Here is an 18,950-nt window from a genome sequence, read left to right as displayed (position 1 = left end):
CACTGCTGCAGGGGGAGATCCGGATGTGATTCGCACCGCAAATCACATCCGATCTCCGTAGCGATGCGAGTACAGCCATACAGATAGTATGGCTGAATTTGCATCGCTCCCGCAGCAAACTCGCACAGGACCCTTTTTTTGGTCCGCAACAGAATCGGATCGCATGGGGGTTCACACCATGCGATCCGATTCCTGTGCGAGTCGGCAGATCGCACTGCGATATGCGGACGGATCTGGGGGTGTCATTAACATATCATTGACACTCCCAGCCGTCCGCATAGGGCAGTGTGAACTGCCGGCGGGAGTAATGCGATGCGGGAAAACGCAGCGGATTCGCGGCGTTCCCGCATTGCAGCGGTGTGAACCCGGCCTTAAGGAGATATTTCTTACACCGACAGGTAAGCCTTAATCTAGGCTTACCTGTAGGTTAAAGTGGTCTGTAAGGGTTTACAACAACGTTAATGAGGCATCCAGGGTCTAAAAACCCCCCAATGTCTCCCCTGTGCTCCTCTGAATGTAATGCAGTGCACAGTGCACTGCATTACTTTCTTTCCCAGCCTTGGACGGGGGGGCGGGGAAACTGTCAATGGAGGCCCTGCAGTAACCAATCAGATTATTGGCTTTGTGTTTGAGCAGATAATGAAAACTGAGTATCGATTGATCGTTGTGCACTAATCATTATAACTATGTAAACCCAGTGGCCCTTTGGAGCCCAGAGTGATTACTTTATGTTTCTTCGGCAAGTGAGTCGTCCCTTAGTTCCGAGGGCCTTGTGAGTTCAGAAGGGGTGGGATCATCTCCATCATCCATGAGCGATGTCAGCAGGATCCGATCGTCTTCACTGGACAGAGGTAATGAAAGATCACATACATGACAATATAACATAGCTCAGTCAATGTTATATGTGGTATTCATGGATCTTCCTACTTCCTCTTACAGCTCCTGTTGTACCTGTTCCACGAGTGCCTGTCACCTTACCTGTCCCGCCTGTGAGGAGCCATACTGCCGTACCTCCCGAGGAGGATATTTTATACCAGTGGCGACTACGCAGAAAGATGGAGCAGGCCCGAGAGGGAACTCTGCCCCTGAGCACGCGTAAACGCTCCCCTTCTCCACCCGTCCGGATACCCAAGCAGGTATCTAATAGATCATCTGAACACCAGATTGGGGTAACAGAAAAAGTGCTGCATAAGAATAGCCACCACAAGGTGGCACAGCGTACATTACAGCGCCCTCTCAACACTTGTCCGGCCCTACTTGTCTGGTCCTCTCAGCGCTTGTCTGGTCCTGTCAACACTTGTCTGGTCCTGTCAACACTTGTCTGGTCCTGTCAACACTTGTCTGGTCCTGTCAACACTTGTCTGGTCCTGTCAACACTTGTCTGGTCCTGTCAAAACTTGTCTGGACCTGTCAACACTTGTCTGGACCTGTCAGCGCTTGTCTGGACCTGTCAGCGCTTGTCTGGTCCTGTCAACACTTGTCTGGTCCTGTCAACACTTGTCTGATCCTGTCAACACTTGTCTGGTCCTGTCAACACTTGTCTGGTCCTGTCAACACTTGTCTGGTCCTGTCAACACTTGTCTGCCCCTGTCAACACTTGTCTGCCCCTGTCAACACTTGTCTGGTCTGCCCCTGTCAACACTTGTCTGGTCTGCTCCTATCAACACTCGTCTGGTCACACTTGTCTGGACCTGTCAACACTTGTCTGGTCCTGTCAACACTTGTCTGGTCTGCTCCTGTCAACACTTGTCTTGTCTGCTCCTGTCAACACTTGTCTTGTCTGCTCCTGTCAACACTTGTCTCGTCTGGTCCTGTCAACACTTGTCTCGTCTGGTCCTGTCAACACTTGTCTGGTCCTGTCAACACTTGTCTGGTCCTGTCAACATCTGTCTGGTCCTGTCAACATCTGTCTGGTCCTGTCAACACTTGTCTGGTCTGGTCCTGTCAACATCTGTCTGGTCCTGTCAACACTTGTCTGGTCCTCTCAACACAGCACTTGTCTCGTCCTCCTTGTCTGGTCCTCTCAGCACTTGTCTGGTCCTCCTTGTCTTGACCTGTGAACACTTGTCTGGTCCTGTCAACACTTGTCTGGTCCTGTCAACACTTGTCTGGTCCTGTCAACACTTGTCTGGTCCTGTCAACACTTGTCTGATCCTGTCAACACTTGTCTGGTCCTGTCAACACTTGTCTGGTCCTGTCAACACTTGTCTGCCCCTGTCAACACTTGTCTGGTCTGCCCCTGTCAACACTTGTCTGGTCTGCTCCTGTCAACACTTGTCTGGTCTGCTCCTGTCAACACTTGTCTTGTCTGCTCCTGTCAACACTTGTCTTGTCTGCTCCTATCAACACTCGTCTGGTCACACTTGTCTGGACCTGTCAACACTTGTCTGGTCCTGTCAACACTTGTCTGGTCTGCTCCTGTCAACACTTGTCTTGTCTGCTCCTGTCAACACTTGTCTTGTCTGCTCCTGTCAACACTTGTCTTGTCTGCTCCTGTCAACACTTGTCTTGTCTGCTCCTGTCAACACTTGTCTTGTCTGCTCCTGTCAACACTTGTCTTGTCTGCTCCTGTCAACACTTGTCTCGTCTGGTCCTGTCAACACTTGTCTCGTCTGGTCCTGTCAACACTTGTCTGGTCCTGTCAACACTTGTCTGGTCCTGTCAACATCTGTCTGGTCCTGTCAACATCTGTCTGGTCCTGTCAACACTTGTCTGGTCTGGTCCTGTCAACATCTGTCTGGTCCTGTCAACACTTGTCTGGTCCTCTCAACACAGCACTTGTCTCGTCCTCCTTGTCTGGTCCTCTCAGCACTTGTCTGGTCCTCCTTGTCTTGACCTGTGAACACTTGTCTGGTCCTGTCAACACTTGTCTGGTCCTGTCAACACTTGTCTGGTCCTGTCAACACTTGTCTGGTCCTGTCAACACTTGTCTGGTCCTGTCAACACTTGTCTGGTCCTGTCAACACTTGTCTGGTCCTGTCAACACTTGTCTGGTCTGGTCCTGCCAACATCTGTCTGGTCCTGTCAACACTTGTCTGGTCCTCTCAACACAGCACTTGTCTCGTCCTCCTTGTCTGGTCCTCTCAGCACTTGTCTGGTCCTGTCAACATTTGTCTGGTCCTCTCAGCGCTTGTCTGGTCCTGTCAACACTTGTCTGGTCCTGTCAACACTTGTCTGGTCCTGTCAACACTTGTCTGGTCCTGTCAACACTTGTCTGGTCCTGTCAACACTTGTCTGGTCCTGTCAACACTTGTCTGGTCCTGTCAACACTTGTCTGGACCTGTCAACACTTGTCTGGACCTGTCAACACTTGTCTGGACCTGTCAACACTTGTCTGGACCTGTCAGCGCTTGTCTGGTCCTGTCAACACTTGTCTGGTCCTGTCAACACTTGTCTGATCCTGTCAACACTTGTCTGGTCCTGTCAACACTTGTCTGATCCTGTCAACACTTGTCTGCCCCTGTCAACACTTGTCTGGTCTGCTCCTGTCAACACTTGTCTTGTCTGCTCCTGTCAACACTCGTCTGGTCACACTTGTCTGGACCTGTCAACACTTGTCTTGTCTGCTCCTGTCAACACTTGTCTTGTCTGCTCCTGTCAACACTTGTCTCGTCTGGTCCTGTCAACACTTGTCTTGTCTGCTCCTGTCAACACTTGTCTTGTCTGGTCCTGTCAACACTTGTCTTGTCTGGTCCTGTCAACACTTGTCTCGTCTGGTCCTGTCAACACTTGTCTGGTCCTGTCAACATCTGTCTGGTCCTGTCAACACTTGTCTGGTCTGTTCCTGTCAACATCTGTCTGGTCCTGTCAACACTTGTCTGGTCCTCTCAACACAGCACTTGTCTCGTCCTCCTTGTCTGGTCCTCTCAGCACTTGTCTGGTCCTCTCAACACAGCACTTGTCTCGTCCTCCTTGTCTGGTCCTCTCAGCACTTGTCTGGTCCTCTCAACACAGCACTTGTCTCGTCCTCCTTGTCTGGTCCTCTCAGCACTTGTCTGGTCCTCCTTGTCTTGACCTGTGAACACTTGTCTGGTCCTGTCAACACTTGTCTGGTCCTGTCAACACTTGTCTGGTCCTGTCAACACTTGTCTGGTCCTGTCAACACTTGTCTGGTCTGGTCCTGCCAACATCTGTCTGGTCCTGTCAACACTTGTCTGGTCCTCTCAACACAGCACTTGTCTCGTCCTCCTTGTCTGGTCCTCTCAGCACTTGTCTGGTCCTGTCAACATTTGTCTGGTCCTCTCAGCACTTGTCTGGTCCTGTCAACGCTTGTCTGGTCCTGTCAACGCTTGTCTGGTCCTGTCAACACTTGTCTGGTCCTCTCAACACAGCACTTGTCTGGTCCTCTCAACGCTTGTCTGGTCCTCTCAACGCTTGTCTGGCCCTGGCTCCACGCTGGGATGCCCAACCTGAGCAAAGCTCAGCAGCCTGAGCTCATCTCTCACCCAGGGGCTATAGAAGGAGGAGCCACCTCCCAGCCCCAACCCCAGTGGGCAAGATTCGTGTCCCACCCCCAGCCTGTGACTGGATAGAAAAAAGGAGCAGCGGCAACATGAGGAGCTCATCTTTATGTCAGTTTGCTCTCTCTTCCTATCAGCATGCCGCCTGTTAGCACATGAGCAATGCAGCCCACCGCACTGGCTACTTGTGCTGCTTTTCCCTCTCCATGTCTGAGCTTAACTTTCCATGGAATGCAAGATGCTGGTAGATCAGTTTCAGGTATTTGCACTTTCCTTATGAACTGCTTTCTGCCTGCCGTATAGGGAAACAACGGGCGAGCAGGAGCACTCATGACCTTCTCCCATTGTTCCTGTGCATATGCGCCCGGGGGGGGGGGGGGGGGCGTTGGGGGAGGTGTTCATGGCGATCAGTGGGGATCACAGTAAAGAGCCTATGATGTAGGCTCTTTACCATGTGATCAGCTGTGTCCAATCCGGTTATCGACACTCCTCTCCTCACGCTGAAATCATGTAAGGAGAGCCGGTAAGCGGCATTCCTCAGCAGGGACATCTGCACTGACAATCAGTGCCCTGATTATCAGTGCAGTGCTGTGATAATGCAATGCAGTGCCGTGCAGCCTGATCCGCGCCCTGCGGTGCAGCCTGATCCGCGCCCTGCGGTGCAGCCTGATCCGCGCCCATTAGTGCAGCCTGATCCGCGCCCATTAGTGCAGCCTGATCCGCACCCATCAGTGAAGGAGAAAAATATACTTATTTACAAAATTTTATAACGGTAACTAAGAAACTTTTTTTTTTTTTTTTTACATTTTCAGTCTTTTTTTGTTTGTTTACCAAAGAATAAAAAACGCCAGTGGTGATTAAATACCACCAAAAGAAACCTCTATCTGTATCAAAAAAATAATAAAAACTCTGTTTGGGTACAGCGTTGCATGACAGCGCTGAAATCTGAAAATTGTCCTGGGCAGGAAAGGGGTGAAGGTGCCCAGTAGGTAAGTGGGTAAAAAAATGTAATTAATGATTGCAGAGCTGCATTAATTTGTGTTCAACTTTAAGTTGGCTATATAGTCTGCACACTCTATTAGGACCGATTGAATCTGAAGGAGGATGTCTCATGGTTTGCTGCGGGTTACCGCTCTTTGCTGTAGTTGGATAATATATGTAATTTTTATTTTAGGTTTTTCTGACAGCTGAATCCTCTGAGAAAGTTGTCCAGGTTCCCCCGCCGGTGACAGCCGAGAGCTCACACCTCGCAGCGCATATCCAAACTCCCACCGCCTGTTACAGTCACGTTCCACTGGCCAGTCCACATGCAGCTCCCCATTCCATCTCTGGCACCGTCCCGCCACACCTGCATCTTCAATGTGACGTCCTGCCCTGCATCCACAGCCAGCAGCCGGCTCCTTCTTGTACACAACAAAGACCGGAGAGGGGAGCGGTAAGACCAGCGGCCGTGCCTGCAGCCTCCCCCCCACCTGCTGAGACAGGACACCTAATACAGCCTGCAGAGGAGCCCAAGACGGTACGTGAGCGGCTGCCCCATAGAAGATCTCAGAAGAGGCTGGAGGAGAAAACAGTCAAATCAAAGGGAGAGAAGAGCACGCGACCGTCAGATAAAACCCCATCAGATAAAACCGGACCCCCTCCTTTATCACCGGTTCACCAAGCCATGGATCAGGTGAGATGTCCTATGGGTGCCACCCAATGCTTGTTACTTGCATTGGCTGATCATACCTTTGACTTTGCCACACAGTGTGTTGCGTTTTTTTCTTTAAGTGTATGCACACAATTGGAACGACATACTACATATGAGTATTAACCAATTAAGGACCGAGCCTCTTTTTGAGATTTGTTGTTTACAAGTTAAAGCGGGAGTCCGCCGGGAGTCCGCGTTTTTTTTTTTTTTAAAAAGCCAGCAGCTACAAATACTGCAGCTGCTGACTTTTAAAATAGTGACACTTACCCGCCCAGCGCGCCCGCGATGTCGGCACCCGAAGCCGATCTCTAGATCGTCTCTCGGGTCCTGCCGCCGCCATCTTGGGTATGGGAATCAGGAAATGGAGCCTTTCGGCTTCATTTCCCGGTTCCCTACTGCGCATGCGCGAGTTGCGCTGCGCAATAAAGACGGTCCCCGCTGCCTCTGGGATCTGTGTGTTTCCCAGCAGGCAGCGGGGCACTTGCGGAAAGGGGCGGGCACTTGCGGAAAGGGGCGTAATCTACGCCCCTTTCCGCAGAGAGCTATCCCGGAAGTGGGTGCAGATACCTGTACTGTACAGGTATCTGCACCCCCCTCCCCCCTGAAAGGTGCCAATTGTGGCGCCGGAGGGGGGGAGGGTTCCGATGAGCGGAAGGTCCACTTTAGGGTGGACCTCCGCTTTAAAGAGAAGGTCCGCCCACCACTGCAAAAATTTAAAAACCAGCAGCTACACATACTGCAGCTTTTAATAATAGGACACTTACCCATCCTGGAGTCCAGCGATGTCGGCACCGCAGCTGATGTTTCCATCAGCTGTCGGGTGCTGCCAACGCCATTGCGGGTAAGGGAACCCGGCAGTGTAGCCTTTACGGCTTCATGCTGGGAACCCTACTGCGCATGCGCGAAGCTCCGCTCCTCTTTTCTACTGGCCCGGTGACGGGAAATAGGAGGGAGCCGAGCCGTGACGTCAATATCCGCGGCTGAGGCTCCCCAAAAGAGACAGGTATCCTGTCCTCCCTCTTCCCCCGAAAGGTGCCAATCGTGACATCGGAGGGGGGAGGAAACAAATGGGCGGAAGTGACACTTATGGGTGGAACTCCGCTTTAAAAACTTGTTTGTGTTTTTTTTTTTTTTTGCTTAAAATTACTTAGAACCCCCAAACGTTATACATTTTTTTTTTTCCTAAGACCCTAGAGAATAAAATGGTGGTCGTTACAATACTTTCTGTCACACCGTATTTGCGCAGCGTTCTTACAAGCGCACTTATTTTTTTGGAAAAAAATACACTTTTTTTTTTTATTTAAAAAAATAAGACAACAGTAAAGTTAGCCCAATTTTTTATTTTTATTTTATATTGTGAAAGATAATGTTACGCTGAGTAAATTGATACCCAACATTTCACGCTTCAAAATTGCACCCGCTTGTGGAATGGCGACAACCCATAAAAATCTCCATAGGCGACGTTTAAGAAATACTACAGGTTGCATGTTTTGAGTTACAGAGGAGGTCTAGGGCTAGAATTATTGCTCTCGCTCTACCGATCGTGGCGACGCCTCACATGTGTGGTTTGAACACCATTTTTATATGCGGGCGCTACTCACGTATGCGTTCGCTTCTGCACACGGGACGGGGTGCTTTTTTTCTCTCATTTATTTTACCTTTTTTTAATTTATTTATTTTACCTTTTTTTATTTATTTATTTTTTAGACTGTTTTGAAAATTTTAAAAAAATGGTGTCACTTTTATTCCTATTACAAGGAATGTAAACATCCCTTGTAATAGAAAAAAAAAGCATGACAGGGCCTCTTAAATATGAGATCTGGGGGGTCAAAAAGTCCTCAGATTTCATATTTACACTAAAATGCAATAAAATTAAAATAAATAGTTATTTAAAAAAAGAATTAGGAAAAGAATGTCCCTTTAAGAACCTCGGGCGGAAGTGACGTTTTGACGTCACTTCCTCTGCCCTGCATCGTTATGGAGACGGGTGGGGGCCATCTTCCCCCCCCCTTGCGTGTCTCCATGCCCAGCCAGGGTGAAGATCCGATTGCCTCTGCCACTGTCGATGGATCCGGTAAGCGGCGGAGGGCACCGGAGCACGGCGGTAGGGGGGGAGCCCCTCTCTCGCCACCAATTTTAAAAGTGATCTCGTGACGAATCCGCCGCAGAGACCACTCTTATCAGAAACCGGACCGCCGGCCAAACACGAGGATAACGGGGTTATGGCAGTTAGCTGCTGCAAGAACAAAGATATCCCCTGTCAAAGTTAGGACGTATATCGGCGTGCGGCGGTCCGGAAATGGTTAGGGGCCAATTCACACTATGTGCGGTGACAGATGTTTTATTGCCGTGTAAAACGTCTGTCCCCACAGGGACACACGGGAAACAATTGGTTCTTATGTGTCCCATTCAAACTGCAATGCAGCATAGCGCATCGTGCCGCCCGACATTGCAGTTTATGAAGTGTACATGTTGTACACTTTGCATAAAGTTTGTTCAAAGAAAAATAAAAAAAGGCGGCTGCGGTGCACTGAATGATGCACCACACTGCCCTCTAGCCAGTCAGCAATGCAGAGCACCCGGAACGGTAAATCTTCCGGCTGCTGTGTGATTTCATGGAGGGGCAGTGTAAAGTGTCCCTAAGGGGGGAACTAAACCCATCGAACTAAACCTTCCTATCGTTTTCAGCCATCTTGGCCTCTAATCCAAAACTGCCATGATGCTGCACATGTGTGAAGTTTATGGCACCAGCCATTTGCTGGTCTGACAGTTTGGTTGAGAGCACAACCAATGTGACAGTTACATTCCTAGCCTGGGAAAGTAACTGTTTTTGTGTAAACAAGCATTGTGCATTCAAAAAAAAATAGAAAAATCAGCTTTTTTTGGTCCAAGATATCCCTTTAGATGTGCATGCTCCTTCCTTTTTAGATGTGCATGCTCCTTCCTTTTTAGATGTGCATGTGCATGCTCCTTCCTTTTTAGATGTGCATGCTCCTTCCTTTTTAGATGAGCGATATGCATGCTCCTTCCTTTTAGATGTGCATGCTCCTTCCTTTTAGATGTGCATGCTCCTTCCTTTTTAGATGTGCATGCTCCTTCCTTTTTAGATGTGCATGCTCCTTCCTTTTTAGATGTGCATGCTCCTTCCTTTTTAGATGTGCATGCTCCTTCCTTTTTAGATGTGCATGCTCCTTCCTTTTTAGATGTGCATGCTCCTTCCTTTTTAGATGTGCATGCTCCTTCCTTTTTAGATGTGCATGCTCCTTCCTTTTTAGATGTGCTTGCTCCTTCCTTTTTAGATGTGCATGCTCCTTCCTTTTTAGATGTGCATGCTCCTTCCTTTTTAGATGTGCATGCTCCTTCCTTTTTAGATGTGCATGCTCCTTCCTTTTAGATGTGCATGCTCCTTCCTTTAGATGTGCATGCTCCTTCCTCTTAGATGTGCATGCTCCTTCCTTTTTTAGATGTGCATGCTCCTTACTTTTTAGATGTGCATGCTCCTTCCTTTTTAGATGTGCATGTTCCTTCCTTTAGATGTGCATGCTCCTTCCTTTAGATGTGCATGCTCCTTCCTTTTTAGATGTGCATGCTCCTTCCTTTTTAGATGTGCATGCTCCTTCCTTTTTAGATGTGCATGCTCCTTCCTTTTTAGATGTGCATGCTCCTTCCTTTTTAGATGTGCATGCTCCTTCCTTTTTAGATGTGCATGCTCCTTCCTTTTTAGATGTGCATGCTCCTTCCTTTTTAGATGTGCTTGCTCCTTCCTTTTTAGATGTGCATGCTCCTTCCTTTTTAGATGTGCATGCTCCTTCCTTTTTAGATGTGCATGCTCCTTCCTTTTTAGATGTGCATGCTCCTTCCTTTTTAGATGTGCATGCTCCTTCCTTTTTAGATGTGCATGCTCCTTCCTTTTTAGATGTGCATGCTCCTTCCTTTTTAGATGTGCTTGCTCCTTCCTTTTTAGATGTGCATGCTCCTTCCTTTAGATGTGCATGCTCCTTCCTTTAGATGTGCATGCTCCTTCCTTTAGATGTGCATGCTCCTTCCTCTTAGATGTGCATGCTCCTTCCTCTTAGATGTGCATGCTCCTTCCTTTTTTAGATGTGCATGCTCCTTCCTTTTTAGATGTGCATGTTCCTTCCTTTAGATGTGCATGCTCCTTCCTTTAGATGTGCATGCTCCTTCCTTTTTTGATGTGCATGCTCCTTCCTTTTTAGATGTGCATGTTCCTTCCTTTTTAGATGTGCATGCTCCTTCCTTTTTAGATGTGCATGCTCCTTCCTTTTTAGATGTGCATGCTCCTTCCTTTTTAGATGTGCATGCTTCTTCCTTTTAAGATGTGCATGCTTCTTCCTTTTAAGATGTGCATGCTCCTTCCTCTTAGATGTGCATGCTCCTTCCTTTTTTACATGTGCATGCTCCTTCCTTTTTAGATGTGCATGCTCCTTTCTGCTGTCTATTGGGTGGTGCAAACTTTAGCTGTGCAATTTGCTGATCAGTTGATTGTTTTACATTCTATCAGATTTGCTTCTGGAACAGATGTCTGCAATAACCAGTGCCCAGCAGGGAGGAGCATGCACATCTAAAGGGATGCTAGAGATTTGTTCTTTCATATAACCCTCTTACTTCGAGCAAAGCATAGCTTTGTCCTGGAGGAAAACTGAACATGTAGTGAGAGTGGCAGTACAGAAAATGGAAGGTTGGTTGGAATAGCATTACCACTCTGAATAGGGAAGTAGAGGGGAATGACAGGAACAAGTAGGCTTGCTAGCTAAGAATATAGTAATGAAAAAACTGCTGAGCACATATAAGGACAATTAGTTTTAGCATCAATGACTTTAAAATAAGTTTGGGTTGGAAATGAGAGGAAATCTTCATGTGAATGTGGTGTGGTTGTGTTTTTTTTATTTTTTATAACCTTTTTTCCTGGGCCTGCTGCCTCATTATCATTATCTCCAATGTCTGAGGCTGGGGTGATCCACTTCCTGTAATCAGTCACCCATTCCTCTTTTTATTTCCTGTATATATCATCAGGTGATATCTGAGCGACTGTTCTCTCCTCTGCAATCTCCAAAGCTGAAGCCCAAAAAGAGAGCCACCACGCCCCCTGCTGAAGAGAAGGAGGAATTACAGCCTATAGAGATCGCTGCTCATCTTCTGGAGGAGGCAGAAGGTATGGGGGATTTGTGAGATAAACCAATATTAAAGCGAAGCTCCACCCAACATGTGGAAGGTTCCGTCCCATACCCCCCAACCCCCCCCCCCCCCCCACTCCTCCAGGGCTGGGGAACAAAATAGATTTAGATCTTGAATCGAGTTGAGAGGTCAAATCGATTCAAAATTTCAGCAAATCAATTTATTTATTTTTTTTTTACCAGGACCGGCGCTGACTTTTTCACCAGTCCTGAGGAGCTGCGGGCAGGAGTTTTTTAGACGAGGCCGCGGCTTCCGCCTAGTCCGCGAGGCCGGACGCCGCGGACTAGGCCGAAGCCGCGGCCTCGCTTAAAAACTCCTGCCCGCAGCTCCTCAGGACCGGCGCGGTGTCCATCAAAAAAAAAAAAAAAAACTTGATTCGAATCGTGAATCGAGTTTTATTTTTAAAAATCTTTAACTTTTTTTGAGAAAATCGCCCAGCAGGTCAGGTACCTGATAATGATGGGTACCTGCTTGCCACTTTCGTTGTGCTCGGAAAGGAAAGGTTCTCCTCCTTCCCTCCCCCCTGGGACACTGACAGGTCCCAGAAGACTGCATCCACCACTCACAATGCGCAGCGCGACTTGCGCATGCACAGTGGACACCCTGGCTGTGACGTCGCAAGCTGTTAAAGTTGGGTACCCATAGTGAAGATGCTGTCGCCAGGGACCGAAGGCAGCGGGTGAGACCGACTGGGGTGAGCACACCACTGGATCGTGGGACAGGTGAGAGTTTTTTTTTTTAAAGTCAGCAGCTACAATTTTTTTGTAGCTGCTGACTTTTATTTTTCCACAGGTGGCTGGAACTCCGCTTTAATTGATGAAAAGAAAAATGTAAGATACAAAAACAAAAAAAACCCAAACTTACATACTCTTTGATGCTGCAGATGCCCCCTGCTGGCTCAGCACAGAGAACTGAGCGATCGACTGTCGGTTACCGCTCTGTGCTCTACCCCTCCAGCCCTCACTGGAGTGCCAGGCTGTGTAGGAAGGCAGGAGCGGCTGGCTCTGGCTCTCGGTAGTGCACTGAGAGGCTGAGCCAGCTGCTGGTCAGGCATCTGGATGGTTCCCGACATTATTGTCAGGACCCTTGTAGAGTCTGGACCGGCTTTTTGACGTTAGCTGACAGCGGGCTTTAGCCCCCTATCAGCTGAATCTGCACCCCCGTGACCTACAGGAGAAGCATGGCCAAAAAATGCTTTGGATGCACTTCTCCCTTTTTAAAGTGATAATAAACACAGATTGTATAATTTACATTATCCCTTCTATTTTCTGTATGTGGATGACGGCACTGTAATTATTTGAGTAAAAATTACATCTAAATACTTTTTCCCTGATCGATATCCAGCTGTCACATGACCTGGCTCTCTCCCAGCCTGTCTGCAGGGAAACATAAGCAGGAGGAAACATAAGCTAGTCCTTTGCTACTGGTCACATGTTCAGCAAAAACAAAAAAACAGTCTTTAGAATACAGAGTAAAAATAAATAATATCAATAAACTGTTTTAAATTGTCATACAAATATATATTTGAAATCAAATCTTTATTATTTTTTTGGCAATAACGTGTGGGAGGATTTCTGCCAATCACACCCCTCCGGCCTGTGTCTTAGAATAAGAGGGAGGTGAAGCCTCCATTAATCTACATGTAATATTCCATCCCCATTGTGTTTAGCTGGTTAGCGGGCATGGAGGAGGAGAGAGGGAGTGGGCTGTCATTGTGTATACGCCCACACGTGTGACTCTATAGTTACACGGGCTGCTCAGATGTGATAGGGAGAAAGTACTCAACATAGAAACTCACTGAAAACCGAGCATGTGCAGAGCTGCCAACACTGCTCTGCAAAATCCTGAACTGCATTGGGGACATGGACAGAAGGGAGAGATGGAGAGCAGCAGGATCAACCAGGTTTTTATTTTTTATTTATTTTTTATTTTTTTTGCAGAATACAGAAAACGAATCTCATAGTGACTAAGTGGGGAGCAGGGCAAAACACTGAAGCGGGAGGTTCTGATAGAGGAGGGACTAAATACCGTCCCAACAGCCAGCAGACCCCAGTAATAGTCTTCAACTGATGCTGGCTGCTGGGTGGGAATTTAGTCCCTCTTTCAGAACCTCCCCGCTTCAGTGTTTTGCCCTGCTCACCAGATACTGCTTGCCATTTATCCTGACGCTGCTCCTAATCTTGCTTTTGGCTTGCACCTGTACCCTGCTGCTTGCCTGCTGGTGGAGACCGGAACCACAACCTTCCGTTATGGGAACCACAGTGCCACCAGCAGGTGATTCAGGTCCTGAGAAAACCTAAGTGAGTATGAACAGCATGTAATACACCATTTATTGATCGTTTTTTTGTATGTGGGTTTAGTGACACTTTAAGTCCCTCATATAGTAACATTATTGAAGCACAAGGCATCGGTGCTTTACAGATTTTTAGTACACTAATAGGTTACTGTTCTTGGAAACATCATTCCCAATCCTCATATTTTATTTCAGATTCAGAAGGGACAGAGTTTGGGGATGATCCTTTGCTTCAAGTTTTGCGGGAAAAGAGACGGTCTCTGCGATTTAGACTCAGGTAACGATGACATTGATTATTTTACCAATAGATTTTTATTAATCCATTTTATATATATATATATATATACAGTGCCTTGCGAAAGTATTCGGCCCCCTTGAACTTTTCAACCTTTTGCCACATTTCAGGCTTCAAACATAAAGATATAAAATTTTTAATTTTTTGTGAAGAATCACCAACAAGTGGGACACAATTGTGAAGTGGAACGAAATCTATTGGATATTTTAAACTTTTTTTAGCAAATAAAAAACTGAAAAGTGGTGCGTGCAAAATTATTCGGCCCCTTTACTTTCAGTGCAGCAAACTCACTCCAGAAGTTCAGCGAGGATCTCTGAATGATCCAATGTTGTCCTAAATGACTGATGGTGATAAATAGAATCCACCTGTGTGTAATCAAGTCTCTGTATAAATGCACCTGCTCTGTGATAGTCTCAGGGTTCTGTTGAAAGCGCAGAGAGCATCATGAAGACCAAGGAACACACCAGGCAGGTCCGTAATACTGTTGTGGAGAAGTTTAAAGCCGGATTTGGATACAAAAAGATTTCCCAAGCTTTAAACATCCCAAGGAGCACTGTGCAAGCGATCATTTTGAAATGGAAGGAGTATCAGACCACTGCAAATCTACCAAGACCTGGCCGTCCCTCTAAACTTTCAGCTCAGACAAGGAGAAGACTGATCAGAGATGCAGCCAAGAGGCCCATGATCACTCTGGATGAACTGCAGAGAACTACAGCTGAGGTGGGAGAGTCTGTCCATGGGACAACAATCAGTCGTACACTGCACAAATCTGGCCTTTATGGAAGAGTGGCAAGAAGAAAGCCATTTCTCAAAGATGTCCATAAAAAGTCTCATCTAAAGTTTTCCACAAGCCACCTGGGAGACACACCAAACATGTGGAAGAAGGTGCTCTGGTCAGATGAAACCAAAATCCAACTTTTTGCCCACAATGCAAAACGATATGTTTGGCGTAAAAGCAACACAGCTCATCACCCTCAACACACCATCCCCACTGTCACACGTGGTGGCAGCATCATGGTTTGGGCCTGCTTTTCTTCAGCAGGGACAGGGAAGATGGTTAAAATTGAGGGGAAGATGGATGCAGCCAAATACAGGACCATTCTGGATGAAAACCTGTTGGAGTCTGCAAAAGACCTGAAACTGGGACGGAGATTTATCTTCCAACAAGACAACGATCCCAAACATACAGCAAAATCTACAAAGGAATGTTTCACAAATAAACGTATCCAGGTGTTAGAATGGGCAAGTCAAAGTCCAGACCTGAATCCAATCGAGAATCTGTGGAAAGAGCTGAAAACTGCTGTTCACAAACGCTCTCCATCCAACCTCACTGAGCTCCAGCTGTTTTGCAAGGAAGAATGGGCAAGAATTTCAGTCTCTAGATGTGCAAAACTGATAGAGACACCCCAAGCGACTTGCAGCTGTAATCGCAGCAAAAGGCGGCTCTACAAAGTATTAACACAAGGGGGCCCAATCATTTTGCACGCCCCACTTTTCATTTTTTTATTAGTTAAAAAAGTTTCAAAAATCCAATAGATTTCGTTCCACTTCACAATTGTGTCCCACTTGTTGGTGATTCTTCACAAAAAATAAACATTTTATATCTTTATGTTTGAAGCCTGAAATGTGGCAAAAGGTTGAAAAGTTCAAGGGGGCCGAATACTTTCGCAAGGCACTGTACATACATACATACATTAAAAAAAAATTATATATATATATATATATATATATATATATATATATATATATATATATATATATATATATTTTAATCTCTGTCCTTGGCTTTTATTTAGTAAATTTTTCATAAAGTTGCTCTCTATATTTATATTGCAGACTGTCAAATGCACAAAAATGTAAAGACGTGCTTTTTAGTGTATTCATTTTTTTTTCCAATACTCTAATTGTATCTGAGAATAACAGTATTAACCGATTAAAGGACCCCGCTGCGCAAAATCATGTTATATTACTCGATCTCGCAAGGCTCGCATAGCAGGCACGCGTGCCCTCCGTGACCCCGACCTCGGGTTCCACGGACTCGATGTCCGCGGGGATACCCACGATTGTCTCACGGAGAGGAGGAACGGGGAGATGCTAATGTAAACAAGCATCTTCCCGTTCTGCATAGTGACAGTGTCACTGATCTCTGCTCCCTGTAATCAGGAGAAGTGATCAGTGATGTGTCACAGCTAGCCCACCCCCCCCCCCCCACAGTTAGAATCACTCTCTAGGACACACTTGGCCCCGGACAACGCCACCTCCCTGGTTAACCCCTTCACTGCCAGTGACAGTAATCATTTTATAGCATCGATCGCTGTATTAATGCCAATGGTTCCAAAAATGTGTCAATAATGTCGCAGTCAAGATAAAAATCGCTCATTGCTGCCATTACTAGTAAAAAAAATAATAATAAAAATGCCATAAAATTATCCCCTATTTTGTAGACGCTTTAACTTTTGCGCATACCAATCAAACGCTTATTGCAATCTTTTTTACCAAACATATGTACATATGTAGAAGAATACGTATCGGCCTAAACTGAGGAAAACCTTTTTTTTGGGGGGGGATATTTATTATAGCAAAAAGTAAAAAAAAAAATGCTTTTTTTTTCAAAATTGTCGCTCCTTTTTATTTTATTTATTTTTTTATAGTGCGAAAAATAAAAACCGCAGGTGTGATCAAATGCTGCCAAAAATAAGCTCTATTTGTGGGGTAAAAAAAAGGACATCAATCTTGTTTGGGAGCCACGTCGCACGACTGCGTAATTCTCAGTTAAAGCGCCGCAGTGCCGAATCGCAAAAAGTGCTCTGGTCTTTGGCCAGCCAAATCCTCCGGGGCGGAAGTGGTTAAAAGGTGGCACGCTGCCCTCCTGCAAGGCTGAAGTTTTTAACTTGTGAATGAAGCTTCTGTGTGATAAGCATGTCGGGGCTAACGGAGACTGGAAGGGATTTTTCACTTTCTCGTTTGTCTGGCACCCGGCAAATAAACAAGAAGTGGTGAACTTTCTCTTTTTGTTCCGTCAGGGGGAAAGTAAAAAATCTTCAAAACGGAACACAAATGTCAATAAAAACATGCCAGAGGTTCTAACAACTTCCTTTCCCTAATCCAAAGCTAAAATTACATACAGCAGATAACACAATGCCAGTCTCCAGACACTCTAACACATTGGATGTCGATGTGATTGGACACAGCTGATCACATGGTAAAGGGCTGCTGTGATTGGGCCTTTAACCCCATCTGTGATTAGCAGTGTCCGAAGGTCACAGAGCGTGTCGGATGCGTGGTGGTGGTGGGGGGCATAAAAGGTGGCGGGTTCTAAGAAGACATCTATGGACGCTCTCCGAGAAACAATAGTGCCGTGCTGTAGCCGTCTTTTGGCTATAATGTGGTACTAAAGTGGTTAAAGTGAGATTTATTTACAGTGAAATCTAATTCCAATCAAACGACAAATCAAAAACTGCCATTGTGAAGATTTAAATAAACCCAAACCAAATGACGCAATGCCAAACTAGCAAATAAACTATATACAATATATGCAAAAAGGGCAACACAGAAAAGCAGGAGAAAGCTGGAGGTGCTGGGAGCAGGTGGGAATGGGGGAAATAAAAACTGGGATTAGGAACAAGGGGGAGTAGGTACAACGTAGCAGGGTATAGGTACAAGGCAGGAGCAGGGTCTGGATAAATCAGTCTCTGGCAAGCAGGGCAAAACACTGAAGCCAGAGGTAATGACATAGGAGGGACTAAATACACTCCCAGCAGCCAGCAATCCCAGTAATCAGTCGCGTTGGCTGCTGGCGCAGGGAGGGTATTCATTCCCTCCTCTATCAGTACCTCCTGCTTCAGTGTTTTGCTCTGCTTGCCATTTATCCTGACCCTGCTCCTGATCTTCTTTTTGCCTTATACCTATACCAGTGATGGCGAACCTTGGCACCCCAGATGTTTTGGAACTACATTTCCCATGATGCTCTGGCACTCTGCAGTGTAGTGGAGCATCATGGGAAATGTAGTTCCAAAAACATCTAGGGTGCCGAGGTTCGCCATCACTGACCTATACCCTGCTGGCGGACACCGATACCACAACCTTCTGCTCTGGGAAACCACAGTGCCACCAGCAGGTGATTCAGGTTCTGAGAAAACCAAAGTTTAAAAAAAGATGACATGGTTCCTAGTGGACAAGAAAATGGCTGCAAACGTTTGAACATGTATGAGCTTCATGAATCAAACACTACATACGTGATACATACCATGAGACCCTCCCAAATTCTTGATCTACAAAGGGACACAACTTGGCATGGATTCACCCCTCCTCGCAGAAGATCTTGCGGCTGGGTGAGGGTCCAGGACCAGATACCCTGTTTCCCCCGAAAATAAGACCTGGCGTGATTGTCAGTGATGGCTGCAATATAAGCCCTACCCCCCCAAATAACCTTACCCTTTTTCCCTTGAAAATAAGCCCTACCCTGAAAATAAGACCTACAACTAGTGCTTATGTGGCCGGTAGGGCTTATATTGCAGCCATCACCGTCAATCACGCTAGGTCTTATTTTGGGGAAACAGGGTAGCTCAGTCCTCTTGTGATGCACCTCAATAGCTTTCAATAAAACTTTATTAAAATTGAAATAGACAGAGCAGTGAGGTGTGAAAGCGGCGGTCTATTGCGGTCACTAAAATCTGTTTATATTTCTATACAGGGAAGTGGATTTACAATTGGCGGAGCTGGAGGGTGAGAACAGTGAAAAGCAGTCACATCCCCAATGACCGACTTCCTCTTATTACTAAATCTTATTTATCATTTATATATTGAATTCTCTTCTATTTATTCAGATTTCTATTTTCTTACTGCGTTTATTAAAGAAATATCAGGAAAAGATGGCACTGAGCTTGTCCTTTGTGTACTGGGTCTGGGGTGGGTCTCTTCTTTTTTTTCTCCTTCCTGAATTTCTGTACACAGGAGAAATATAATGAACCTAAAGTGGACCTGTCATTTTGCACATATTGAAATTGATTTTGT

The 18,950-nt window shown here is 46.3% G+C and overlaps 1 protein-coding gene across 2 annotated transcripts in view; it reads left to right on the top strand.

Moving 5' to 3' along the window:
* PROSER3 (proline and serine rich 3) overlaps positions 1–18,814 on the top strand; it is a 35,145-nt gene extending 16,331 nt beyond the window's left edge. For both annotated transcript variants that reach the window (XM_077456388.1, XM_077456387.1), the window contains 6 exons: positions 745–851; positions 940–1,136; positions 5,635–6,135; positions 11,188–11,326; positions 13,838–13,919; positions 18,631–18,814. In XM_077456388.1, the coding sequence (XP_077312514.1) occupies positions 745–851; positions 940–1,136; positions 5,635–6,135; positions 11,188–11,326; positions 13,838–13,919; positions 18,631–18,697 (1,093 nt within the window). In that variant the 3' untranslated portion in view covers positions 18,698–18,814. The remainder of the gene's footprint in view (positions 1–744; positions 852–939; positions 1,137–5,634; positions 6,136–11,187; positions 11,327–13,837; positions 13,920–18,630) is intronic.
* Positions 18,815–18,950: the final 136 nt, after the last annotated feature.

Source organism: Lithobates pipiens, unplaced genomic scaffold (assembly GCF_037356315.1).
Source record: "Lithobates pipiens isolate NorthernLeopardFrog02 unplaced genomic scaffold, aLitPip1_a1.2 Scaffold_27, whole genome shotgun sequence".
In the NCBI taxonomy this organism is placed as follows: Eukaryota; Metazoa; Chordata; class Amphibia; order Anura; family Ranidae; genus Lithobates; species Lithobates pipiens.
The sequence above is the reverse complement of the archived record's forward strand: the minus strand, read 5'-3'. Positions and strand labels throughout refer to the sequence as shown.